The sequence below is a fragment of the Puntigrus tetrazona genome, chromosome 16 (assembly GCF_018831695.1).
Source record: "Puntigrus tetrazona isolate hp1 chromosome 16, ASM1883169v1, whole genome shotgun sequence".
NCBI lineage: Eukaryota > Metazoa > Chordata > Actinopteri > Cypriniformes > Cyprinidae > Puntigrus > Puntigrus tetrazona.
Genome location: NC_056714.1, coordinates 12,350,657 through 12,378,562, shown reverse-complemented (window position 1 = coordinate 12,378,562; position 27,906 = coordinate 12,350,657). Strand labels below are relative to the sequence as shown.

The following is a 27,906-nucleotide window of genomic DNA, read 5'->3' as shown; positions in this document are numbered from 1 at the left end:
AGACCAAATTAAACATTTTAATAATCAAAAGAACATGTAGTACTCTCTGCGTGTATATTTATTTAATTATTTGTTTATTTATTTATTTGCTTGCATATATTTCTTATGTGAACAGACTCTTAGTGTCCACTAGGAGGCTTGACTAACAAGGTATTTGTCTGGACGCAAACATTTATGGCGTAAACTGTAAAATATAGATGAAACGATGATTTAAAGGACACGAATCGTTGCTGACGGAGGATTCGGCGTTTGATGGGTGAGACTGGAGTCGATATGCTCATATAAACTCTGCAAATTTCTGTAAAAATGACGGGAAAACAAACAAACACTTGGACGAGCTAGGCTAAGCTAAGCTAACACGGGCTGGCCGTATTATTTAGTCTCGCCGCTTGAGTTGAGCATACAAGTATTTGTAGGCTGCACAAAATAATAATTACACTTAAATGGAGCCACGTGTGCGTTATAAACAGTGCATTACGGTTGAAACGGGTGAACCAAATGGTCTTCTTTTAATCATAAACAGTCCGTTAGCAGACATTAGCATGTTAGCTGGGCTCCGCGCTTCGTGCTAAATAATAAACAACCCAAACGTTGTCAGGAGCATTACAATAACGTTCGTTATAGGGTTGAGATGAGCTCACAGCACAGATTTTTCCATTTTAGTCATATATTATAAATTACATATAGAGTTGGCAAACATTAGCGCTGATAGTGTCAATTTTGGTGGGGGTGATTATAAGGAACAGATTTGGGCTGCGTCCCGAAACCGAGTGAGGTCCCTACCTAGGCAGCATTTTGGGCAATATGGGCGTGTTCGAAGTTTCAAACCTAGTGAGCTACATATCTAATCTGCATCGTAGGTCATAATAGAATGTTATTAATATGCTCGAACACTTGTATGTTTCCCCAATATGCTGTCTAAGTAGGCAATTTCTTAGTTTTTGATACACAGCCTAATCTGCAGCAGGATTAATAGAGCAGCAAACAGCAGACAAAACGCCTCATATTCTTTCCTAATGTACACATCGCAATATTTTTTCCATATTTTCTGAGATACTCAAGAGGAAACACATTTGAAAAGGTGGATATTGTGAGTATGGCACCAGCTTTGCTTTCTTTTCCATTCTTCACTGAAATGACCATCTTGGGACTTTAATGACATATCCAGGAATATTACAGAAATCTTTCATCGCACTTAGTGTATCGTGTCTAAAACCCTCTCTGTGTCCACTCTCTTTCAGTAGATTATCAACGATCAAGTCTCCTCTATTGGCCAGTCTAGTGTGCATCTATGAACTCCATACCGCCCTCCACTTCTGCCGTCAGTAGCCCTGTCAGCTCCGTAGATTCGCCACTGTCAGCCGTCAGCTCGTCCATCGGCTCTCCCGGCGTTCCCGGCACGCCATCCGTCGGCTATGGACCCATCAGCAACTCTCAGGTGAGCCCCATGTTCGAGTACTTCCGGACTTATTCATGATAGAAGGGCTGTATTGATAGTCTTTTATTGTGATGATGACTTTGATTTTCTCATCACTCCCTGTTTATTTATCTCATGCAGATAAATTCCTCAATGTCTGTGTCTGGGTTACATGCTGTCAGCAGCTCTGATGATGTGAAACCCCCTTTTGGCTTGAAGTCTGTCAGTAGCTCTGGGCCAATGCTGTCCCAGAAACGCATGTGCGCCATTTGTGGGGACCGTTCCTCGGGTGTGTATTTGAACATAGAGCTTTCACATTGCACTCAATTCAGTTTTCATTTCAGGACCGTTTTGGAAAGATTTTAATTACATTTGCATCAATTTTCACTTGCTATCTTCTTTTTACATATACCAATCAGTGCTTATTTAATTGCTAAAAACTTTATAATTAGTTGTTGATGCTTTATAACAGTTAGTGACTTTATCGTGACAGATTTATTCCAAACATGCATGCAATTATATAGACTATATCAATAGGAGGTTGCGTAAATATTAAGCTGTTTCATTTAGAAGGCTACGCCCTGGCTGCATACGTTATTGAGGACTAATTTCAGAAAGACAATTAGGACACTTCCAATGCAACCTTCGAATGCGTCCTTCTTTCATGGGAATTCGAAGGATGCGCGAGGATGTATCCTTATCTCTTAGAGATAACCCACACATCATATACGCGTTCTACAGTGGACGCAACCTCCAGAGGATTTGACCTCCGGAGGGCGCCGCCTTCTAAATGAGACACTGCTATTGTGAGTATAGTGCGTCTATTTAACAAGCGCTCCTCTTTGGAGTTATTTTTTTTTTGTCAGACTTTTCGTAGACAAATGCAGTGCTACGTGCCATTTCTGCTGAAACATTGATTAAGAACTTACTAGGGACAAGTTTCTTTCAACACACCTAATGATCGTTCCTGTTTATTTCATGTTATAACTAGTAGTAAAGAGCATGAGATGATAATTTCATCCTGCCGCTTGAACTGAGGCGACTTCAGACATTTGTCAGAAAACACCCAGCCGTAGCATTCACACAGCGCACGTGTTTATCTGCTGCTTATCTGCATTGCGCATGAAATAGATAGAAATGTGCTAGTAAAAGGACATTGTCTCAAAGCATTTGCAGCCAAACCCAAAAATGTATTTTGCTTGCTTTTTTCGTTTGAGATTGTGGTGCATCACTACTTTATATAGATATTTAAGGGTCAATGACATAATGCTCATTATTTTTTGGATGTGTTTTTTTTTTATTAATTCATTAAACAATCATTCATTCATTTAATAAATAATTAATCCGACTCCTATTCACATCTCATCTGCAAAAAGCGTATTTTTAGTTTTCTGAAACAAAATGAAAATTATATATTATGGGAGACGTAAGATCAAAAATGTCAAGGTTGTACAACTGTCCTGACATCATAAGAAAAAAAGCCTCATTAAAAGAATTATATTTCTTAAAGTAAACTGCTTAAGCGATTATTAACACAAGTACTTTTTGATGCATTGCTAGTTTTTTTTATTATTATTTAACGATAGAGATCTTAATTATAAACAAAAAACATTCTTATATATGTATGTATATATAAATGAAGATCTCCACACATGCATTCAAAGGGTACAGAAAACGCTAGTTATATCACATAACATTTTTCTAGTTGAAACTTTTGTCGCTTTTTTTTTTTTCTTCAATATTTGACATTGACTCTGGCAGCCTCATTACACAGGGGATGTTGTTTACAGCGAATGCTTTGAAAAAGTGACATTTCTTTGCAGCTCGGAGGTAATGTGGACATGATTTGTGTGTGCAGGGAAGCATTATGGCGTGTACAGCTGCGAAGGCTGTAAGGGTTTTTTCAAGCGCACAGTCAGGAAGGACCTGAGCTATACCTGCAGGGACAACAAGGAGTGTCTGGTCGATAAACGACAGCGCAATCGCTGCCAGTACTGCCGTTATCAGAAGTGCCTGGCCATGGGAATGAAAAGAGAGGGTGGGTACCTGTCAGCCTTCCATTTAGGATATATCACCTCAGTATGAAGTAATACACGAGCTCTATGTTCAGTAAAATATAGGCTACGTGCTGTAGGTGGAGAATAGAGTCAGGTGAAATGCATTGTAGCAGCATTATGTAATGCAACTGGTGTTTGAATGGGTTTAAAGGTAGATCAGCATTATGTGATGGAAATTCTGCATTGTTTTCGTTTGAAAAGGTGGTGTCATAGCACATGCCAAGAGGAGCACAAAGATCATCTAGAGTTACAGTGACAGCGGTCGATTGATGGGGTTCTGTTAAACAATGGAAAAACTAATCGTACATTGGTCCACACTCCTGACAGCTAATAAAGAGCATGTCATATGTGGGCAGGGAACAACAAGCAGGACAGAAACTAGGCTTATGATTATGATTTTCATGACATTTGGTTCCATTTATGGTTCTTGAACATTTTTATTCGGTGGCTCACTCACTGAATCGTTTGTCTGAAGAGCTGAGAACTGTTGTTGTGGGTTAAAGGTTTATGTGTAATTACAAATTTTTTGACATGCAATTATTAATCGTTTATGATGGTCAGCCGTTAGGGATTTTAAATGGACAGTACAGGAAGACACGTCATTTTAATAAAAGCGAGTTTGAGTTTATTTACTCAATTATTCTCCCGCCAGCTGTTCAGGAAGAGCGTCAGAAGAATAAGGAACGAGATGGAGACTATGAATGCAGCAGTTCAGCCAATGAGGAGATGCCTGTGGAGAAGATACTGGAGGCCGAGACGGCTGTAGAGCACAGATCAGACTTACACTCTGATGCCACTGGTTCAGTGAGTATATTTACACACACACACACACACACACACACACACACACACACACACACACACACACATCCTTGTTGTTTAAAGTCTTCATATAAAATAATAACTAGACAATTACACTGACATTTACCTTCGTACTTGTAATAAATAATTGCATTATATTTAGGCATGTACGTTTCATTTTAGTCTATCATATTTTAGTCAATAATAATACTAATGGTAATAATAATAACTTTATTTCATATAGTGCCTTTTAAATGATGTTTTATTAACAAGGTCTGGGAGGAACACAATCAGATCTGTCAGTTAGGCACAGGGGTAGCTAGTTTAGCCCACCCCTACGCCAAAAAGGGTGAACTCATGAAAATTCATTCTTAAAGGACTGAAAATGATACACACCTAAAAGTAAAAAAAAAAGTACACATTATCTTGTATTTTAATAAATAAACTTATGTGACTTTAAAAGTTTAGATACCTGTTACATTTTTAATTTCTTTATTCCAACCACAGCAAAACCACTAGACCGACAAATATAATGATCAAACATTTGTAAAGACAAGTGAACAGTCAGAACAAATTGCAAGCAATACCACAGATAAATAGAACAAAGGTACAAAGTAAACAGTGCTTTAGGTTTTTAGGTTTGTAGGTAATTAAATCATCAAATGTAAATTAACATCGCATATTCTTCATTAGATGAATCAACATAGATTAAGTAAGGAATGATGTGCATCCAGCTGGTTGATATCGCAGAATAAAGCCTGTTGTAAAGCCTGACACAAAGCAGACAGGTGACTTGCCATACAAGTAAATAATTAGACACAATACTGATTTAAGTTTCAATATTTGAACACAAAGCTTCGGTGAAGAACGCGGTTGCTATTCAACATCAAGTTTAACCAGATTTTAAAGGGTTCATAAATTGTTTTTTTTTATACTACTATGTTTAGTCTACGTATGTTTTCTAGATTTTTTACATCAAGAAACAATTTGAGTAATTTTTCAAGTGAACCAAAAATTGTAAACAAAACCACATGTGTGCTAAGGCCATTCATTCATTGGACAGAAATCACGAGCAGGAAGAAACAAAGTTCGTAAACAAACTAGTACAAACTGTTGTCGTGTGCCAACGCAATATGAATCCGGCGGAGAGAGCATGCTCTTATACGTGGCATAGTACTGACATCGGCGATATCAGGCTTTTAAAAGGTGCAGTGCTTTATGCAGTTGGGTCAGATTATATTCTCGGTTCGGTTGTTTGGTGCGCACCAACCAAAGTGCGATTGCTGTATTCACACCCGCACTAAATGGGCAAAAGAAGACAAAACAAGCCAGGTGTAAATACCCACAGGCTTGCACTCTGTATACTTGCGGCATATATAAGCAAATTCATTCCTTGTCGGCGGGAGGCACTGTTGAAGTGTTAGATGAGGTTTTAGCTGTACTTACTCAATGAAGCACTTTTTTTGAAGACAGTCGGATTTCTTCAGAAATACAGTGATATAAAAACATCCGCATTAAGTTTCGATTTTTGTATTGTGTTACTCATGTTTATTCAGCAAAGTCAAAACCCTTGAAAAATCTGTTTATGGCAGAAAGTTTTGATATTGTGGTGGGCCTTGTTTGCGGTGGGCCCTGAAATTGTAGTAAAACGAATTGAACACATGACTAAGTTCTTACTGATGCAGACTGCATCTTCATTAAAAATAAAGCTTGTTCACTTATTCACACTATTGCATCACAGAGAAGAACGTTCCAAAATCGGCGTTTTGGCAGACTGCCTTCAATATCAACGGTTTTTTGAGTAATGACCAAGTTTTGAGTTTTGAAATGTGCAGGATGTACAATGACATCTTATATGAGAATATGTTAAGGCAATTTTGGCTCCTGACTCTTAGAGTTCATGACTCCTTTAAATTATATGGTGCAGTCATAGCACTTTTCAACATTACACCCCATTAATAATTAAGGCGATAAAATATATTGATTTAAGATTAAACTCTTTTAAAGTGGGAGTAACACGCACTTTCATAGCATAACAGTTTTTTTACACTGTTAAAAAGCTTCTACGCAAAAAACTATTTGGACACAAGGCTGAGTATTTATGTGCCAGAAAGCTTTTTTTTTCGGATCTTCATGACATAGTGGAGGATGGAACTCCTTATATGGGCATTTCTCCTGGAAGCAATGGGAAGCAACGAGCCATTTCTCCTGACTCGCACAGGAAGTAGACCTATGTTTCCAAAGAAGTGCGTTTTTGGTTGTAAGGGAAAGATAACCTTGTTGAACTTTCCAAAAGAACCCAGCGTTACGTGAACAGTGGATGCCATTTGTTGACAAATGTTTTATAAACGTCATTTGTAGTGACAACTGAATATCTTCACAAAAGTGCCTTTCCAGAAATCTGTTACCGAGGGAAACATGCGATGGTCACTTCACAGAAGTGATTTCCGTTTGTAATCACGCGTTTTTCAGGTAGAAGCTCCTGCGATGCATTTTAAAAGAAACAAAGATTTTTCCTCTTTTCTCTTGATTTTCTCTTTATTAACAAAAATGATACAGCAGTTTACATTAACTTGAGACATAAAAAAGGGTACGTGCTAAGAGAGATTCTCAATTCTGGGCTCTCTCCATTGCTTGAATACTTAAATGTTCAAACTGGCCAGGCGTAATTGTCCATTTAAGCACATGAAGATGCGGAAGAGAACTTCGTCAAATTCATCAGCCGTCTCCGAGTGTCTTTCACACTGTCTTTCAGCTCTGTATTGATATTAAAATACTGCTGAAAGCAAGCGCCATTTTTCTTTTTATTGTTTTTGGCCAAGTGATTCCAAAAATTGTCCTCACTGCATAAGTAAGTGCATCCAAACAGAACAAGCTTTTCATGGCAGGGGGAAAAGGAAATATATTGTACACTCCGTCTCTTTCTTCATCCAAGCAATCATAAAAATGTTTTCTCATCTTGTGCAGCCTAACTGGAACAGCCAAAATGCTGAATCCACAGAAACTGCATGAGTTCATACAAGTTTCCTGTTTCCCCAGAGTGTTTTGGAATACTCTGGGGTTTTTATTGCTTAATTTAACATCACCACTCACATAACAAATGCAATAGTCTGAGCCATATACACAAATGATTACATTTTGATGGCACTACCAGAGAGTTACCCGGTTTTTAATAAGCTTTACATGCATTACAGGGTTATTGCTTTGCCTGTGATCTGGTACAGTAGGTTATTTTAATAATCTAGTATTTGGGAGTTATCAAAACATTGGTGTTCATTTATGCAAACACGCTCATTTTCAAAAGTTGTCTTGTAACGAAAGTTGGTTGTAAGCAATTAACTTGCAAATCATCCCAAGGACCGGTTGTTAGCTGTTACCAAGCAAAGTCAGTTTCCTGCTCGGCGAAAAACAGCCCTTATTTAAAGCTGTTTAAATGCTGGTATTCCTAGAGCTGCTTTTGAATTCGAGTACTTGGAGCTGAATATCCCCACAGACAAACTGACAATGAATAAAGCATTCAGATGTTTATCAGCTCTCAGATTCTCTTTTATCGCACAGAAGTGCCACAGAAATGTGCTCGCTCTCTCCTCCACTGACTCTGTGCCTTCTCTGTTCTCCAGCCCAACGATCCAGTCACTAACATCTGCCAGGCTGCAGACAAACAGCTGTTCACTCTGGTGGAGTGGGCCAAGAGAATCCCTCACTTCTCTGAGTTGCCCCTGGATGACCAAGTCATTCTGCTCAGGGCTGGTACGAGCACTCATTCAGTCACCGTTTCTTTTACGTCGTTCTGTTTTGGAGCACAAATGTGTAAATGAACATTTGAAAAGCATTTTACTATGTGACTGTGATTTTTGCAACACAGGATGGAATGAGCTCTTGATCGCTGCCTTCTCCCATCGCTCCATCAGCGTGAAGGATGAGATTCTGTTGGCCACAGGTCTACATGTGCCCAGAGACAGCACTCACAATTTGGGAGTGGAGGCCTTTTTTGACAGGTCGCAATGAACTCTGCTTTTACCACTGTTTAATAATATAGTTCTTTAAGAGACTGAACGTGTTTGTAATGTCTTTGCAGGGAAAGTGCACACAGTGCAGAGGTGGGGGCCTTATTCGACAGGTAATACCCGCTTCTCTTGCGTTTACCTGTTTACCTTCATGTGTTTTTTTGGGGTCGGGAACCCACCCTGTAGTTTTCTCGGGGTGATTTATAATTAGTAGTCTCGTTTATTTTAAACCTCTTCAGGGTGTTGACTGAGCTGGTCTGTAAGATGCGCGATATGCAAATGGACAAAACCGAACTTGGCTGTCTGCGTGCCATAGTTCTGTTTAACCCAGGTGAGCATTTGTTTAGGTTTATCTAAACATTCAGCAAAAGTCTGTAAGAGTTTGATATTTGGCTTGTTTCCTCTTGTTCTTTTATTGTGTTTTGTTCAAGAGATACACACATACACAATATACTCACTGTTATGATGACTTAAATAATTTTTTTAACGTATCCATAACGTTTTTTTTTTATACATACACTGGAAGTCAATGGGTGTTTTGGGCTCAACTATGTACAAAAAATGTTAAAGGGAGCATAACATACATTTTTAACCTACTCATGTTTATCTTGAGTATAGAGTAGTACTGCATTCTTCTATCTAGTTTTAGCATATAAAAACTTTTTGAAACTTGAAATGGAACTTTGTTTGTCCAACTCTTTTTGACACTTTTTGGCCACATTTAACATGAGAATCCAGCTCTCGTAACAGCATTGGACGGCCCTTAAACATTCTTCCATATATCTGCTGGTTTGGAAGGACGTGATAAATAGTAATTAATGATTCTTTTTTAAATTTGAATTGTACCTAAAATAACCTAAAACAGTTGTCATGCAAATGCCTTTTAACGGTGTGTACAGTGTATGCTTATGCTCAGTATTTCCAATATTTCTTAGATGCCAAAGGTCTGACTAGCAGCAGTGAGGTGGAGCTTCTCAGAGAGAAAGTGTACGCGTCCCTGGAGGCCTATTGCAAACAAAAATACCCAGATCAGCAGGGGAGGTGAGTGTCTGTGTCTGTCTTACCCTCAGAATTAACCTTGTGTGACACCTACTACATGTGAATGAGCTGTTTTATGATTGACTGGCATTATCGTCACACTTGGCTTTAAGAGTATGGAATAGGCTTGTTTGCTTATTCACAGGTTCGCCAAGCTCCTCCTCCGACTTCCTGCATTGCGTTCCATTGGCCTTAAGTGTCTGGAGCACCTTTTCTTCTTTAAACTGATCGGAGACACCCCCATTGACACTTTCCTAATGGAGATGCTGGAGTCTCCCCACTAGCTGCGTCAGAGGAAGAATGGGAGACAGGGTTTTTCTACCCTAGGTCCTGGAGATAACTGTGACTGCACTTTTTCTTCCCAGGGGAATTACAACGATTGGTCAGCCTCTGGTCTGGGGGTTTTTGGTTTTTTTTTTTTTAGTTCAGATATTACTTTTCTTTTTCTCTTGACTATCTCTTAAGTGCACCATAGAGTCTAGAGACCCAAAACTTGCCATGAAAAATTGTTGGTGCTACATTTCAACAGTAAGCTAATTTTTATATATATATATATATATATATATATATATATATATATATATATATATATATATATATATATAATATAAACAAGTTTAAAACTTAATGTTTTTAAGTATGGATGCTCCAGTTACCTGACTGGTTTAGATAAGTGGGGTTTACATTTTGATAGAACCATTTGAGGCTTTTAAAACACTGTGGATGATAAGCTTTAATCGTATGTAAGTGTGCTTCACCATCTCTTAAGTTTGGGTGCTTTCTTCCTGTACGGATAATTTATTTTGCCCCGACCTGTAAGGACCGGTCAAGTGGGTAGATAGAAGAATGAATTCATTCGGTATTCTAGGTTTAAATTGACATTTAGCTTTGCTAGTTTGAGAAACCTGGCAAAGGAATCTATATGCAATGATGCTTGAAACGATGCAAAACAGAAAGACTTAGATGTTTAATCTCCAAAAAAGCAATTTACGTGATATTGTGCAATGTTAAGCCTAAATCCAGAGGTGGACGTGAGGGAAATGCAAGCACTCTTTTTTATTATCTCACGCACTCATTTTATTATCACATCATGAGTGCCTAACTGACATATGCTTGATATGTTTTTTTTTTTTTTTTTTTAAATGTTTGACAGACGAAAGGACACACAAAAAGATGAATTTCTGTTCATGTCATCAGCAGACATTGTACGAAGCAGGCCGCTTTTCTTTCGTTTTTTTGGGTTTTTTTTGCCTGAAGTGTCCTAGGCTGAAATTGTCTTAAACCTGCATTGGTTTTACTAGTTAACTGTCGGTTAATAATACACTCTCTTCTCTTATCACATATCAGGTAACTGTGTAAGAGTGATAATTCCTTAAGTAAACTGCACTACACACAAAAAAAATGTCATTCCTTTTTTCTTTTTTTTTTTCTTTTTTTTTGACCAGTGTCAGATTTTGTTTTTCTTTTAAAGATTACTTTTGGTGCTTCGGAATCGACATTTTAATATTATAGCCCTAAAAAGTGCACATGTAAAACTGCAAAAAGGAAAAGTACAGCTGTCTTCGGCTTTATAGAGACACTAAATCTGAGCAGTATGAAAGTTCATCGGCGTGGACTTGCTGTTTGTATTTGGAAAACCTTCCAACTTGAAATTTCTACAATTAATTTCTTCTAGTACTGTGCAGACCCTATTGTTCAGGGACATTGTGTAGCTATATTGTGTAGACATAGACAGGCTAGGAATCAACATATATTCTCTTGCTTTTATCACTTTCTTTAGTTTGTAGTTGGCATACAACTTGCAGTAAAGACATAGTTTGCACTGGATTTTACCATGAATCCTAGACTTTGGATTTTGTCTTTTATTTCCTTTCTGTGACCTGAGCTTATTCGCTTTTTCTTTTTGATCTACCATTGAGAATTTTCTTTTCTTTTTTCTTTTTTTTTTGCTTTTCCATGGCATCTTTCTGTCCTTGCTGAAAAAGTTACAGGGACAAATGCAAGCTCACTTTTGCCATAGATATATCTAACAAACAAACAAACAAACAAACAAACAAACACACAAGGTTGTTTTTGTATGGTCTTGTACAACCAACATCTTTACTGCATTAGGCATGTTACATGTCTGTTGTTGCACTAAAATTGTCATACAATTATGATTGTAATGAGATTCCATCAGTTTCGATGTTGTCACGGCTCGTTTTAGAGGAGCTCCGTGACACTGCAAAAGAACCATCTGCTGTACATGACCCTAAATAAAGGTGGTGATATGTCTAACAGCTCTGTTCTTGGAGAGTTCATATAAGTTGCATGTCCTTTTTTTCTTGTAATCTCACTATGGGACTCAGAAATAAAGGTACAAAAGCTGTGACTGGGCCGGTACCTGTTCAAAAGGGATACGTGTGCACCTAAAGGGTTCACTTTGGTACCTTGAAGACTCTGGGTACGTTTAGTGCATTTATTCTTTAAGGTATTCGAAAACGTGGAAAACTCTGCTTTAAGTTTGAATATTCTGAGTTTGTGTTTTAGCATAAATGGAAAACGATGACTGGCTGTCCACATTCGCTCAGTCTGCGTATCAGTGATCGATGATAACATTACTTGCACGAACGGTCATGTGACATGCATTTTCGGTCGTGTAGTCTAGACGGAGATCGTTTCTGAAACGCAGTGATAACGCCAGTGTAGCCGAGGATCTTTTTATGTTAAAATGCTGTTTTAAAACTAAAACGCACCAGTGTAAAAAAAACACAAAAACAAATTTCATATGACCATACCTCCCAGCTATATCTTTTCCTGGTTAACTGCAACTATACCTCTCAAAATGCTTTTTTTGTAGCGCCCCGCAAAATGTGTCTCTACTTTTTAGTTAAGGTTTTTGTTTGTCCTGTCTTGCACTGACTTCAGATCAAATTCAATATCAATTACAAGAAACATTACATCTCAATGTCACTTTATACTCCACAAATGCAGTTTGTATTTCGCCATGCAAGATCACATCAAGAAATTTTAGTATTTAATTGTAACTTTACAGATATGCCGACCTTAAATCTCCCAAAATGTTTTGCAATTACAACTTACATCTCCCAGCTGTGTCGACCCATTTTACAATGTGGCGTTATCGTAAATGTTTATTTTACAACAAACTGAATTTGTGAGATTTTTGGTTATTTTCCCCACAAGTTTGGTTCGACCGAATCATGTTCTCGTCTGAGAACAATTACACTAGCACCACAAAAGAAAGAAACCAACTCGGTGTTCTGGGTGTTGCTGTAAAAGCTTTTTATTGCAAAGTACAGTAAATGCTTTTTCCTTTTGGAATTTAGAAGTCAAATTTTCACATTCTCGATCTTTTTTTTTTTAAACCAACATTTTATGGCACTTGAAGCAATGGGTGAAATTCTGTATGCGAGTGCAATAATATCAAAGGCCATTTGAGCAGGGCTGATGGGTGCATGACAGTGTTTCAAGTCTGTGCTGCGTAAACACATGAAACAAAATCTACGTTCACAGGGTATCGAGACGCCACAGGCTCTATCCGTTTAGCCAAAAATAAAGACATCGCCTGCCGATATTGTTATTGTTTGAACCATGCATGGCTTATTTTCTCTTAAATTAGAATTTTCACAGAATAACACTGCTTTTGACTTATAATACACTATTCTATACAAAATACAAACAAAAACATGAACACGACAAAAAATAAAAACGTTGAAGTGACATTTACACAATTGTACAGCATCTGTCTCATGTTTAGCCTCTACATCAAGGTTCTACTTTACACGTATCTAATCTCTTATCCACATAATACTCAGAGTAAAAATCTGAGGGAAAAAGGTGAAAAAAAAAGTCTCTATAATACTCGATTTTTCAATTCCTTTCGAAATTGCATGCTACACATGATAAGGTGCTGAATGGTACTATTATTGTTGACAGTGGACATGTGTCTCTCTCTGGTAAACCTGTCAAATTTCCAGAAAAAAAAAGCAGATTGATCAAATTTATTGCAGTGAAAAAAAAAAAATGCAAACGTCGCATCGACTCTTTGATTGCTACACAATCGTAACGTTCTGTATTTGAACCAATATGACTGTTGTGGGTCTGTAAAAATGTCGTTTTGCAGCTCTTTCCCATACGTCCACGGACTCTGACCCATTGTTTAGAAACAAGTAGTCCACGGCTATGAATTTGGGCTAGAATTTAAAGTCGTAATATAACATTCAAACAGCGAATTTTAAAGTTTTAACTTGATCAAAAGAACAAATTTACATCCAAAATTTCCAGATTCGCCCTAAAAATCATTCTCTCTTCATTCCTCTCCCGACCAAATAATCAAATTCTTACAAAAACGCATTTCTTCAAGGCACTCGTTTTTATAATGCCATAATTATAATTTTTTTTTTACCAAATATGGCTAAAAGTCCTTTTATTAAATAGATGATTGCCTACTTGTGCATGTTGCAAGTTACGAAATGAATGCATTACTACAGAGAGATAACGTATGAGGAAATGACACAGCTAGAGGAAAAAAAGGAAAGACGATTTTCTAGTTGGTTCGCATTTGTGTGCAAAGTCATTTGATCGTCTGTATCAAAGCGAAACAGTTTTTTAATCACACAAGGAGACTTCAGCAGAAATCAACTTCAACATATCATCGGACGTGTAAAATAAGAAGCCCTGCTTTTTTTTTTTTTTTTTTTAAACACAAACACGTTTTACCACAGCAGCAAACCAGAGAAGAACTGCTGCTGATTCACACGAGATATGAACGCTGAAGGTGCTACTACCAATGCCACCTGAATTCAACCAATCAGCCGGTACAAACGAAAACAACGAGAGGGCGTCCAATCATCTTCAAACACAGTTCTTTGGGATCATTCTGAAGGCCACAGCGGTAAGAGACGGACATTTGTCTCTGTACTGGAGAACTGGACGATCAGCATTCTGCAAGCTGTGTGTGTGTGTGTGTGTGTGTGTGCGTGTCTATATATGCTGTGCATCAGGAAGGTGCACCGCAACTGTGCTTGTTCTCTTTCAAAAATGCATTAAAATGGATGTTCGGGATATCAGTAACAGTCCGCAGGAAGAGTGAACATGCACCTGAGTGGTTTTAATGATACTCTTAGACCACCTTGGGACAAAATGCATAAGCTAGTAAATGGAGTAAGGTCTGACTACGCGTCCCAGGATAAGTAAAGTATAACGGGTTAGTGATTATAATCCCTTTCACCTGCGAGAATACAAATAGTCCACAGCAAAAAACCGTCATAAAACACAAACCCAGAAACATGCGCCCGCTCCAGATGAAAGCAAACTCGAGCTAAAGTGACCCGTTCCAGCTCATTCGTGTTTAGATGTGTGCCGAGACCCTGAGCGGATGCCGTCTCACACTTGCATCTCAGAGCTGCCGGCCAATCCCAGCGCCTGCGCCTCCTCCGGTGTAAGACCGTTCTTCAGTGTTCTTCTTACTGTAGAGAAAAGAAGTGGGAACTTTTAATATAGCTAACAATTATAAATATATACACTGTAAAAAAAATAAAGCAAAAAATTTAAAACAACCGGCTTCAGGAGATTTTTGAGCTTTGTCAACTTTTTGTTGTATAAACAGATTAAGTTGGGAAAACTCAAATATCTCCTGAAGCTGGTTGCATTAAACTTTGAGTTCTCAGCTTTTCATTTGTACTTTTTTAATCTATTAAAATATTGTCCGTTTATTAGTACTAATACAGCACAATCTGAAAGACCATATTCCACATCCGTAACACTTAAATTTAACAACTATCTTACTACCAATAAGCAGCAAACAACAAGTTGTAGTTTATGGTTTGTCAATAGCAAGAGTTAGACCTCGAGGAGAGGCGCGCTCTCTATTTAACGGCGGTGGTGACGAGGCTCAATAGACTTCAGGTGTGACTCGTCACACGCCGCCAGACCTGACCAATACCACGCCTCTCCTCTCGGACACGCCCACCAGGGAGCCTGGTGAAGGGCGGCAAATAAAGAACGGGGTGATAAAGAAAGTAAAGAAAGGGAGGGGCAGCCGACTCATCACAATATATATATATATATATATATATATATATTGATAAGATTTAAAATGCCCAAAAATTCTTTAAACTGCAATCAAGAAAACTAATTTTTACTACTATATATATATATATATATATATATATATATATATATATATATATATATATAAACAAATTCTTTCAATTAAGCAAGGATGTATTAAATTGACCAAATATCGACATCTACACTGTAAAAATTTTTTTTACAAAAACTTAAAATAATTAGCTACACTGTTGACTTAATTTTAAGGCAACAAATTATTTTAATTTGAAACATTTTTTTAACAGTGTATAATGATACAAAGATAAATCCTGTTCTTTTGAGAGTTCTGTTCATCAAAGAATCCAGAAAAAAGTGTCATGGTTTAAACCAAAATAATATAAATTAAATTAAGCACAAAAACATTGTTGATAATAAAAAACACTCCTGAAGGATCGTGTGACACTAAAGACGCCATCAATTTAAAAAAAAAAAAGTATGTGTTTTTTTCAAGTCTATTTATTTTATTAGATCAAACAGCCTCCAAAGCTCTTCCTCTGAAGGCATTAGGAGCATAGACTCACAGGATTTGCGGTTGGCTCTGGAGCGTCTCCTCTCACGGGGCTGTGTGCGCTGACCGGGGCCCTGAGTGGCTGATTTCACAATGCGTTCCATGATCTCATCCGCTGTATCATTTGTGCAATTAGAAGCGTCTTCATTTGCAGCGGACAAAAGTGCCGTATGGCCTGCAGAAGAGAAGAAGAGAACTGGTTTCAATATTGTTTGTGCCGATTTAAGCCCTTTAAGGACTCATACGGCTCTTGCAAATCACGCGTATCTCTGAACATATGAACATACCTCGAATGGCTCGAGTCCGTGTGCGGAGGCCGGGGAGCACAGAGGACGGACTGTCGCCGCCCTGCAGGCTGGTGCGAAGTACTGCAGTCATCTGCTCATGTTCAGCCGCGTCCTCCGTGTAGCCCAAACCCTGCGGCTGACTCTCCTGACCCTCCAGAGGAGTTCCTGCAAACTTCCCACTCTGAGGGCGCAAAAAAAAAAAAAAATTACACTTAGTAGCCGATTTTATGCTTATTTTGTTTGGTTGTGTTAAATGGGGCTGTCAAAATGACGGAAAATCTAAATTAGAATTTTCTACTGAAATATTATGTAATTCGATTTATATTTGAATTTCATGTCAGGGGGAAAAAGCTTTTGACTTCTCTCCTGAGTCCTCCGGAGGGCGCATCGAGAAAAAGTTACTTCAATCATAAAATAACACTACTATGATTAAAAAAAGTATAATGTATAATGCTAAAAATAATGTTTATAAGCCAAGTATAAGTTGCTTAAAACAGGACTGTGCACTTGTTTAATTTAATAATGGACCCAAAACCAATCAAAGGCCACTTTCTTTATTTAAAAACTTGGGGAAAACTGCCATAAAGTCCTAAGACATGTTTTTTGTGGAGGTTTATAAAATCAACAAATATCAATTTGACGGCCCTAGTGCTAAACATCAGTGTTTTCCATATCATTTACTATTAGTCTCACTTCAGACAAATATGTTTTATATTAATTGTTCCAATATATGGTTAAAGCAATCTTACCATGCTCAAAAACAAAAAATACACATCACCCCACAACATCTTTATTCATAGTGGTTTAGTATATTATTCACACTTTAGTCGTTTATTAGTCAAAACTCCATATTGAAAGTTCCACATAATCAATGTTACATCTATTATGGTTTTGAATTATTAATAGCAGACTTTTAATGTAGAGTTGATCTTGAAACAGCTTTGCCGCATCAGCTTTGTTCAACAGCATGTTACATTTATAGTAGTTTAACATGCTCTTATCTTCTGTCTGAATCCACACCAAGAAGAGCATTGAAATGGAAAAAAAAATTAACAATACTGATCTCTGAATCTCTAGATACAGTACAACTTGTTCTCAAGCATATTCTCCTCTAATACATGCTAGACATCACAGGTCAGTGGAGTCATTCAAACCCATGCGTGCACGAGTGTCGAAAAGCACACAGATACACGCATACCTCTTCATCCTCTTCCTCATCACTCTACAGAGGAGAAATTAAGGAAGTCACATGGCGGACAAGATGAGCAGGAAATGTTGGGTTGAATTTTTTTTTGCCATTTGGTTTTAGATTTCAAGATTTCAAAACAAATTCCAAAATGTACTATTGTGAAATTCATTAACACTATGATTGAATCTGAGCAGGTCATTTATTACATTATGGTCTTTAAATAAATAAAAAAACCAACAACAACCACCATCAAGCATTTTTTTGTCTTCATAATTACATTTTTGTCACAAACTCTCTCTGTGTGTGTGTGTGTGTGTGTGTGTGTGTGTATATATATATATATATATATATATATATATATATATATATATATTTAATAATTATATTGATACTGTTTACCATCAGCATGTGGTTTAAAACAGAACAAACATAAACTGTTTAACGCGAGCACATAGTTACAAGGTGTTTTATAAAACGAGGTTTCAGAAATGTAAACACACATCTTCTACATAATCCACTTGGGCTTATATTGTTTTCCAGCAACGTGTGTAACTCAACTTCCTCCTTTACCTCAGCTCCAGCTCTACACAGCCAGAGCTTGCATTCAGCACTCCTACAGGGACATCCAAAGGTTTGGATTTTCACACAGAGATTGAATTAGACACCCCTCTTAGACTGAGGAAGACCCCCGCCAAGCATAACATGCCATGAAGGGCTATCCTGGCCATGGCATCCCCCATGAGAGGCATTAAATTGGCCTCCTGGAGTAACAAATACCCAGGGCAAATCCAGAGCTGCAAAACCCATGACAATAGACTGCTTGGTTTACAATGTTTTATTATTGTAAAGCAAGTGCTGAGTGTGTTTGGTGGCTATTCTGAGCACCCCGAGGCCGGACTAAGAGAAGTGGAACACACACGCGATAAGAATCGGACCTCGCTGGCCTCAAGTGTGAACGAGACACCTAAATAAAGCAAAGAATAATGACTCCCTCTTGTGGTGCAATGATGAAGCACAGAAATGAAGCAGCATGCTTACTGTTTTTTTGCAAAAGGCTCAGGAACCGAGAGGGAAAACAAGCTGAGAGCTGAGGGCTTTATCTGTACAATAATTATGGCACAGTTTTCAAATCTGATATTTGATATCTGAGTTCAACTTTTAAGATCTCAAAGAACAAGATATTAGCTAGAATGAGAAAAAAGTCATGGTTATTTTATGTCCTATTTGTTTTCTTGTAAACTTCTGTTTATTTATTATTATTATTATTATTATTAATAATCCACTCTACCATCTGACTGGTGTTGTTAGCAGAAATATTGATTTTGGAGAAGATACTACGGATACTATGAAGATACTATGTTCATACAACATGCCCTGAAAAATGATTGCTCTAGAAATGAATCAATAACATTCAAAATGAAAATTTCAAAGCCTTTATAAACGCTAATTTAGAAATGAACTGTTCATTTTTAATTTACATTTGTTCATAATACATTAACCGATTTATACAACTAAAAGATAAACGCGTCTTTTATAAATGAACATCAATGGTTTACTGTGACTAAATAAATTCATAAAACCTGATGGGAAATGTCAACAATTTAAAACGTACTGTGCTTTTCCAACTTCACCTTAATATTAAAGGTTAATTGAAAAAAAATGGTCATAATTTCCCCTTACTTCATTCATATAAATAAATAAATAATATATATATATATATATGTTATGTTTAAATACTGTTTGTCCACATTCTTCAAAATATTTTTTGTGAAATTCAAATATGAGGGTGAATAAATGACATACATTTCTGTTTTAATGAGTTTCTTTCTTTTCTGTTGAGCACCGTTGTGAAAAAGAATATTCATCAGCCAAAAAACCCCCCCAAAAATACTATGGAAAGGCTAACGTCTGTTTGGTTTTTCTTCAGAATATATATATTTTTTGTGTGTGTGTGTTTAAAAGAAGAAAGCAATTCACATGAGGGTGAGTAAATGAAAACAGAATAGATTTTCTCTATAAAGCGATCCTTGTAGGGTAATCTTCACACTCACCTCTGTGATCATTTTGCCACGGGTCTTGTTCCTCTCGCGGTGATTGGCTCGTTTCTGTTTCTGCTGCAGCACTCGCTCTCGGGTGGTGCGGTACTCAAGTGCAAATTCACTCAGAATCTTACTGAAGCGATGGATGCTCACCTCTCGTATGGCATACGGCGGGTGGCCCAGGAACAGCAGGAACGAGTGAAACCTGCAGATCAAACACATAGACTTACAGATCATCTGATATACGGAAAATTATATTTGAAGTTTGATCTCAGACTAAGATATATATTTCAGCCTGAGATCAGATTTCAAGTATCCTTTTTCATTCTCAAAACAAATCGAGTCTTACCTGTTTATGATTCGACGATGCACAATTTTGAGGATGATTATTCTCTCTGCACAGTCTTTCAGAAATTCTGACATGCGCTGCTTTAGGGCTGGTTTCATTTCGTGTTTGGCGATGACCTTCAGGTGGTCCCAGGATGCTTTGCAGCGGCGCTCCATCTGACATAGGTTTTCCTGCAGCTGGTCGAAGTCAACCTGAAGAAGACAGGACAACCAGTGATCAACTTTTTTGTACAAAAGGTCACTGAGTCCACTGAATCCATGTTATATATGTATGTATGTATGTATGTATGTGTGTGTGTGTGTGTGTGTGTGTGTATTTCCTTTCCCATTGTTTTCTTGCCCTCTCTATACCATATTAAATATAATGAAAGACAGAAATGGACATTTTGAAAAGTGAAAAATGCCTCCAAAATGGTGTTGTATTTAAGTGCTATGGTAGTTCTGCTAACCTTAGCAGAGCGAGTGATGGCTCCAATCTCAGAGTAGAGGTCTGAACTCTCTGGAAACTTCTCCACGACGATGGAGCAGACGTGATGCAGTAGAGACTGTTTGTGAACAGTGTCCTTCACCTCGGGAACTTTCTCCAAGTAATTCAGCTCAAAGCCTTTAGCCTGGAAAAACAATCACATAAATAAAAAAAAGAGTATGTCAAATGTGCTTTAAAACAACATACACTAAAAATGATAACATCCTTGATAGCATCCTAAAAATATTTTAAGTTTGTATATTTCAAAGTGATAGATATGTTACGGTGCATTTCATATTCACTAAAAAATAGGTATTACTTAATCGCTTTAAATAGCTGTAGTAAATTTGCCACAGTATAAAAAAGGGGGGGGCATGAAAAGTGTAATGCGTGCTGGAAATGCAGGGAAATTTTCTATCAGATAAATTTGGATGTGTAAATATGCGCAGATGAAATGAGCTCTGATGTGGAAAATCGCATGCACCTTGAGAGCATTAGTCATTCTGGATCGGGTCCATCGTCAAAACATTTCCTAAAAAAAGGCCCAATTTTGACATTATTCTGATGTAGTTTTGTTGATTAGCATCAGTTGCATTAAGATAAAAGCGCTTTGAACGCGCGCACGGCTTACACGCAGCTCCCATGGTGATTCTGACCAATGCTTCATTAACATATGATTAACAGAATTTCAATCCTGTCTGCGGGTCTGCGAGGCACGACGGAGCTGGGAATGGAGAAATCCCCACGGACGTGACATGACTCTCGCTGGCTTTGTTCTGCTGCCCACTCTCAATGGTTTACGGTAACAAAAGAAATTTCATGCCAAACTCACCACCTTATCAGGTTTATCTCCATCAGCCTTTTTAACGTTATTAAGATCTAAGCGAATACAGCAGACAGACAGAAAGAAAGACAGATGGAGATGGAGAGATTAGGGGTTGAAAGAAGAGCTGTAGCATTCGCTGGTACTTACATTGGTCCCATTGAGAAAGTTGCCAATAGCTAGCAGAGTTGAAAGGATGCAGCGCAGCGTCTTATTCTTTTCTAATTGGTCCATGCCCTCCTTCAGGTCCTGCAGTGGCTCTGCTACTTCCTGAGAAAGAGAAAAAGAATGGGTTTAAAATAAATAGCCACTGGGAAAGAATTTTGCAGGCCAGCTTTGCTTCAAGATCTGCTGTTGCAACAGAATACAAAAAGTTATAATCAAAAAAACTAATAAAGCAATAAAGCCCTAATATTGTTCAACAAAAAATTTTACATTGGAATTTGTCATAATGTTAATGGTAGTAAATATGTATACTGTAATGAAGTAAATAAGCACAAAATTATTTCGAAAGTGACACTATTTAAATATTTTTATTCCGCAAGGACACATTAAATAAACTTTTGCATAGTTTCATTAAGTAAAAATTATAATAAAGAAATAAAGTAATGAAATAAATAAGAGTATTAATGTAGTTTTTTTTATATTAAGTAAATTTTTTTTTCTTTATTTTAGGATCTCCTAACTAGTTATTAGCATGCAAATTACTAGAATATTAGCCAACATTACCAACATTAGATTTTTTTATGGTTTAATTTAATTTACTTACAAATTCCTATGACTTGACGTTCTTTGCCAATAATTTATTATATAAAATTTTTAATCACATTTTAAAAACATATTTATTGCAGTCATGACTGTATTTTCCTTTGAGTAGTTTGTTTCATGGATTTTGAAGATGAGGGCGTCAAAGCAAACTGTATACAGTATATGTCTCATCCAAATTACACATGATTATATTTATTAATTGCGCTTTATTTACATTTAGTATTGATTTCTTCTTGCTATCCGTCAGAATAGACACGCCTCCCCAATTCTGTGCCACAACCCAACAGTTAAAGTACTGTCAAAAACAATCGGCTCCAATCCTCCATGATGTCATTTCATTTGTTTAAGTGGGGTAACAGAGCATGAGGCTGACCTTCTCTAAAGCGTCGTAGTCCATCTTAAAGGCCCAAAGCTGCAAGCGGGCGGACAGCTCACTGATGGAGGACAGAATGAGGAGGAACTGCTCTGCGCTGCCCAGCGGAGTGTCGGGGTTCGCCAGCTGGGCCTCCTGAATCTTCTGCGTCTCCTCCTCCGTAGGAATCATTGTCAGGATTTTCTGCGATAGAGCACGAGACCCAGCAGGGAGTGTTAGTATCACTGTCAAAAACCGTTGTATATGGGGATTCGCCCCTAGAAAGGCATTTGCTCCATCAGTCATGTGAATAACAACACCTGGAAAGACACGGCATTATTCAAAAATGTGGGAAATGATGACTATTTCATTGCTATTTCATCTGCTACGGGAATATCCCGCCGTTGCACGATTGAATAATTGAATGAAAAAGGTAATTTCTCCTGACCGGAACAACATTTCTGATAAAATCTTGAGAAACATAAATTGCGGTTGTCTGTGAGAATATAACGCCCTCTTTAGAGACATAAAGGGTGGAGAGAAACACTCTAATCCATTTTTCCCATGACGAAAGATAAAAAAATTACAGATTTTATGAGAAAATGGGAGCTCCATTATTCACATGTTGATATTGAGACATTTACCTCAGATCTGTATCATGGGCTGCAACAGCTTAATGAAGCATTTTTCTAACCTTTAATCTTTGAGATGAATTATATGGCTGCTGCCAAAAATGCTTCAGATTTTGCAGGAAATCCACATAATATTTCGAGTCGCTGGCCAAACCAACTTGCTAAACATTAGTTTTAAGGGAAAAATCTATTGGTTTTGCGGAAATCCAAAGTAAATGTATATGCTCTCAGGGCAAAGAGGTTGAGTTATTTTGGACACAAGCTTTGACTCCATGCTTTTGGTTTGCCAGCTCGACTTCGCTCTGTATGTCTCTGTCTTGTTGAACACAGTTGTAGAGAACCGTGTATTTTGGTAAAAATATGCTTTCATGTAGCAGTCTGGGGATGATCATAAATGCCTGAATGATTGATGTAACAAGAGAAAGAAAGAGAAAGAGAAAGAGAGCGAGAGTGAACCGTAGAGGGGTTCAAGGAATAAGTGACTCACGTGGACTCAAAACAAGGTTGGTATTAAGTACAGATGTGTTTTCTGCATGGTAACCTGTCTGGCATTCTCAGGATTAAAGTGTAACCATGCATTGTACTAGCTTTATAGCTGAAACGTATGTATTGAGTTTTATTGTAGCTTTTCTTAATAACTTCATCATGTCGAATTTGCTTCATTACTTGCGGTTGATTTGGCATAATTTGCGAAACGGAATGTGATTTTAAACCGGTGCAGGATTACCTCTATGCCCTCTTTGCTCAAGGCGTACTCGTCAAAGTTGAGGATGGCTGTTTTGATGGTTCGAGGAGGAGGCAGGACCGTCAGGCCGATGTTGATGGCATTGCTTCTTTTGGAATCTAGAACGATGATCTCCTGACGCTTCCCATCTGCTGCCGTTTTCTGAAATCAGATATATAAACAGATCATCAGAGTTATTCGCAGCGACTATGCTTTGAGTGGTCAAGACATCAAGGTTTTCCGGTTGACTTCACTAGACAAAATAGAATTGCATTCAGACAAAATGCAGTACAAAACAAAAAACAAAACAAAACTAAAGCCTAAAGTCTATGACGCTCACCCAGTGTATTATAACAATGGTGAACACAAATGCATCACAGGAAATGACGTTAATCCAATGTTAGGTTCATTAATACTTACTAATTACATATACAAGAGTGTTATATGATTACTGTAAAAATTACTCTCTCTCCAGGAAGTATTAAATTACTTATTACTATATAAATTCTTAACTGTTTCAAATAAAGACTACATACATACATTCTGGTCACGCATTAATTAGGGTCCATGTAAGACATTAAAGGTGATTGTCTTTAGAGTCTTTAGGTTGTTATACTGGTTGAAAGTCTCACATCCCAATAGAAATCATTAAGTTAAGTGGTCTTAATGTATATATATATTCTGTGAAAAGCGTAGGAAACGATAATCGAATCAAAGAATCTTGAAACTAACACATCACAGCTTCCACAAAAATATTAAGCAGTGCAACTGTTTTCAACATTAATAATACAAATGAAATAAAGCTTTCTAGTTCCCACAACAAGCCTGCTTCGCCCATCGCGATACACATCTATTCTCCCACACCTAAAATGAAATACGGATCCTTCAGTCTGTTATTACTCTCACGCTGGCCACTGAGCTGAATAGGAAAGGCATTTCTTTAATGTGGATAATTACCCCAAAAATGGCTTCCTGAGATATGAACACAAAACCGGGATATGTTTAATGTTTACTCGCCGAAAAGGCACGCAAGCACCTGAGGGCTATTTTGGGACTTTGATGGAGAATATTTCTGGAGGAGCAGAGCCATGATGGTACTCCGTCTGCTGCCAAAGAGGGGGGAGGAGGAGCTCAGAGGAAAAAGGGAAGGAGAATGGGCTGAAAATGAAAAACAGCTGGAAAAGGTTGCTCAGAGCAGAGAGGAGAGGAAACCCCATGCAGGCCACATTTCTGAGACACCATCTTAGAGCAAACAAGCCAAATATTAAGATAGATAGAAAAATAGAAGAAGATCAATTCATCTCCAACACTTAAAACCTGTGATGGTGAACATCAGTGTTCATTTTATCAGGTCAGGGATTTATCTCTGTACATGAAAAAATGTACATGAAAGCATAAAACGAACTTTGTTATACAACCCTGAGTGACGGTGCAGTTCATGTTTCGGTGTAAAGCGTACAAAAACTTTGAGATCCTTGTACCAGGTTGTATTGATTAGGCTGAGAATGTTTTAGCCAAGCTATGACTTGTGACTTGACTTTGTTTTGAGTGGCAGCAGGATTTATGGATCCCAGAAAGCACCTTTGATGAAGCTTTTAGGTAATACAAGGAATCCATCATAGCCAATCAACCAACCCATTACCAGTCTAAGCTACACTGTGCAGTTCTTTTTTAAACATGTGCGATCATGTCATAAGAAAGAGCTGTGCAGGCCGCACATGGGCAGCGGAAGGTGTCAGAATTCATACCATGTGTAACAGAAGAAAGGCCCAGAAAAGATCAAAGTGACTTCCTGGCAGCTATAGCTTGTGTTCACATGTGCAGGTAAAACTAAAGTAGAGCAATATATATATATATTGCTATATATACAAACAAGCAGACTTGATGGTTAAAATTTGGAAGAGATACCAAAAAGAGGTCATTTGACAGTACCTTTGTAACTGGGAGCTCCTTGGATTTCGTCTCAAAGAGGTTTTCCAACTTAGCTATGTCCAGTTTGACCGGATCTAGTTTGGACCACAGTGACTCCCTGCATCTCTTGTGGTTGCTGTACTGCCAGTCTATAGGTCTGACCTCATTCCAAAACAGCCGGATGGTCTTCTTCTTCTTCTGGAAGAGCGGGGGCTCTCCTCGATTAAGCTGAGGAGACCCGAGATGTGGGGGAGGTATTGAAGCTAAAAAAGGCGGCGGAGGGGGCATCATCATGCCAGGGATAGGTGGAGGTGGAGGGCATCCAAATAAAGGTGGCGGGGGTGGAAGGTTGGGCAAGCAGGGAGGCGGGGGAGGAGGAGGCGTGAGGTCACTTGACCCGATCACATTACTAACATCCAAAATGTCTACATCATCCTCCTCTCCCAAGTCCGTGAAGTCCAGCTCTTTGATACGTAGCTCCCGTGGTGTGGCCATCAACTGGTCCCATATGTGGTCTGACTCCTTTTAAGGGGGTGTTGGTGAAGGAGCCGGCGGAGGTTTTTCCTGTGCTTGCTGCTTTTCCTTCCCAGAATGCTCTACCTCATGAGGCGATACCAGTCCTTTCACCAAATCTCCAAATTTCTCAGCCACAGCCCGTACGCTACCCTGGTTATCCAGATGCTCCACATCCAGTTTCTTCATGTTGTCGTCGCAAGCTTGCCGACGAGCTTCCAGAGTGGAGATGCGACAAGCAAGGCTGGTCACAGAGGAGTCCTGACCTGAACACTCTTTCTCATTCTCCTTTTCTTTCTCATCTTCTTCTGCCTTCTTGTTTTGAGCATAAAGCATGTCCAGCATGAAGCGTTTGCTGTTAAGAACTTTGTTGCACTGATCGTTCACATCCGATGTATTCATACAGTCTGTCCACTGGCCTAAGAATACAAATTCAGAACAAGTTTTAACAATATGTACAATTTAAAGTCCATATTTACAAAACATGCCTATTTTAATGCTGTAACATAAAACCACTGACAAAGGCAAAAAAATACTGAAATACTGAAACGGAAATTAATTTTGTGTGCAAAAAAATTGTGAAAATAGTGCGCCACACCTGCCAATGACGGCTAAACTAGGAAATTAACTGTGAACAAACTATAAATGCTTGTCAAACCAATGTAAATAAAAACACAATATATCACTTAAATAAAATTCTAATAACTCTGTCTGATTCTTGCTGATGCAAGTGTGCATGCGTCTAATAAAAGTCACGTCTAATAAAAAATTTCAGTTATTCTTCTAACTTTTACAACATTGTTTTGACCATCATAGGTTTATCTAAGATGATTTTCTCCCAGAACTCCATTTTCCACATATGTGAAATAATGCTTCACATATGCAAAAAAAGACAGAAAAAACACATGAGGACAAAGTCACTATCTACACCTTGAGACAGGTGCAGTTTTAGATGTAGATTTGAGTATGCAAGAACAATTCAATACAATTTATTTTGATAAAATCCACTTTACATATTCTCCCAAATAAAAGTAACTTTGCAACTATATATTAACATATGCATATAAGTTTCATTATTATGCAGCTACATGTTAACTACCTCTCAGTAGATTATTAGTGTATTTTTAGGTAGGGTTAGTAGAAAAAGTCATTACAATGTTTTTAGAGGAGCAGTTTCATTCAGTTTATTAAATAAACTGAATGAAATAAAAAATAACGCTTTATGGTGGATCGAAAAAATTCTTGGCAGAGATAAATGTTTAGTATATATAGTATGTAAGATTCTCTGTGTTGCTCTCACGTACAGAACTTGACTTGTGTATGTGTTGCTCTCACCTGAATCGCTGTCACTGACGTGTTTCTCCTCTCGTTCTTCTCTCTCCAGAGTGCTGCTGGCTGAGGAGATGCTGGAGGCGGAGCAGTTATCTTTCTCATTCAGTTCCTCGTTCTGCCTCTCTTTCTCACTCAGGACGGCACTCTCCTCTACATCCCTCTCTAACATCTGCTCTCTCACACACTCCTCTGTACCTATTTCATTAGTCTCTTCCTCAAAGTTTCCTTCTGCTTCTTCTTTCTTTTCATCTTTCATTCCACTCACTGCCAGTTGCATACGCTCTTCGGCTTCACCTTCCTCTGCTTTCTCCTCTGTCTCAGGCCTCTCTGGCTCACAGTTTGTTGGAGACAGACAGAGCGTGATGTCTGATGGTTCCAAAGGTTTCTGTTCCTCGTCTGGTTTGGAGGGCTGGACCAGCGCAGACACGGAGGCTGAGGGAGGCTCTGAGGAAGGCCATGCAACTGTTGCCTGCACGGGACAGCTTGTTTCAGCCTCAGTTCCTGAGGGGAGGAAAAAAGATTGGCTTGGTACACATTCCCGATAAGAAGCCCGACTTTCATGGAACTAATGATGAAACAAGGC

The 27,906-nt window shown here is 38.1% G+C and overlaps 2 protein-coding genes across 6 annotated transcripts in view; one reads left to right on the top strand and one right to left on the bottom strand.

The window, feature by feature from the left end:
• Nucleotides 1–113: 113 nt before the first annotated feature.
• Nucleotides 114–13,013, top strand: rxrbb (retinoid x receptor, beta b). 5 transcript variants are annotated; one of them, XM_043260344.1, is made up of 11 exons: nt 114–256; nt 1,242–1,438; nt 1,559–1,706; nt 3,276–3,455; nt 4,127–4,278; nt 7,896–8,025; nt 8,141–8,273; nt 8,354–8,395; nt 8,522–8,613; nt 9,218–9,323; nt 9,466–13,013. In XM_043260344.1, exons 2-11 carry the CDS (start codon nt 1,292–1,294, stop codon nt 9,602–9,604), a joined length of 1,269 nt encoding a protein of 422 aa, XP_043116279.1. In that variant the 5' UTR covers nt 114–256; nt 1,242–1,291; the 3' UTR covers nt 9,605–13,013. The 5 variants fall into 5 exon arrangements, with proteins under 5 accessions (XP_043116279.1, XP_043116280.1, XP_043116281.1 ...); XM_043260345.1 differs by having other exon boundaries at nt 122–256; nt 1,245–1,438; XM_043260342.1 differs by having other exon boundaries at nt 124–1,090; nt 1,245–1,438.
• Nucleotides 12,579–27,906, bottom strand: part of fhod3b (formin homology 2 domain containing 3b) — a 136,762-nt gene continuing 121,434 nt past the window's right edge. Inside the window, 11 exon segments of the mRNA XM_043260340.1 lie at nt 12,579–14,788; nt 15,953–16,114; nt 16,227–16,407; nt 19,467–19,659; nt 19,804–19,994; nt 20,252–20,413; nt 21,242–21,361; nt 22,233–22,415; nt 23,571–23,729; nt 25,500–26,410; nt 27,327–27,824. Coding sequence (XP_043116275.1) covers nt 14,706–14,788; nt 15,953–16,114; nt 16,227–16,407; nt 19,467–19,659; nt 19,804–19,994; nt 20,252–20,413; nt 21,242–21,361; nt 22,233–22,415; nt 23,571–23,729; nt 25,500–26,410; nt 27,327–27,824 — 2,843 coding nt within the window. The 3' untranslated portion in view covers nt 12,579–14,705.

What these genes read in the sequence shown, in the direction of transcription:
- rxrbb (XM_043260344.1), top strand. Translation starts at nt 1,292, where the DNA reads ATGAACTCCATACCGCCCTCCACTTCTGCCGTCAGTAGCCCTGTCAGC. An exon ending in AGTCATTCTGCTCAGGGCTG is followed by an intron (nt 8,026 to 8,140) that starts GTACGAGCACTC and finishes TTTGCAACACAG; the next exon opens with GATGGAATGAGCTCTTGATC. An exon ending in CATAGTTCTGTTTAACCCAG is followed by an intron (nt 8,614 to 9,217) that starts GTGAGCATTTGT and finishes AATATTTCTTAG; the next exon opens with ATGCCAAAGGTCTGACTAGC.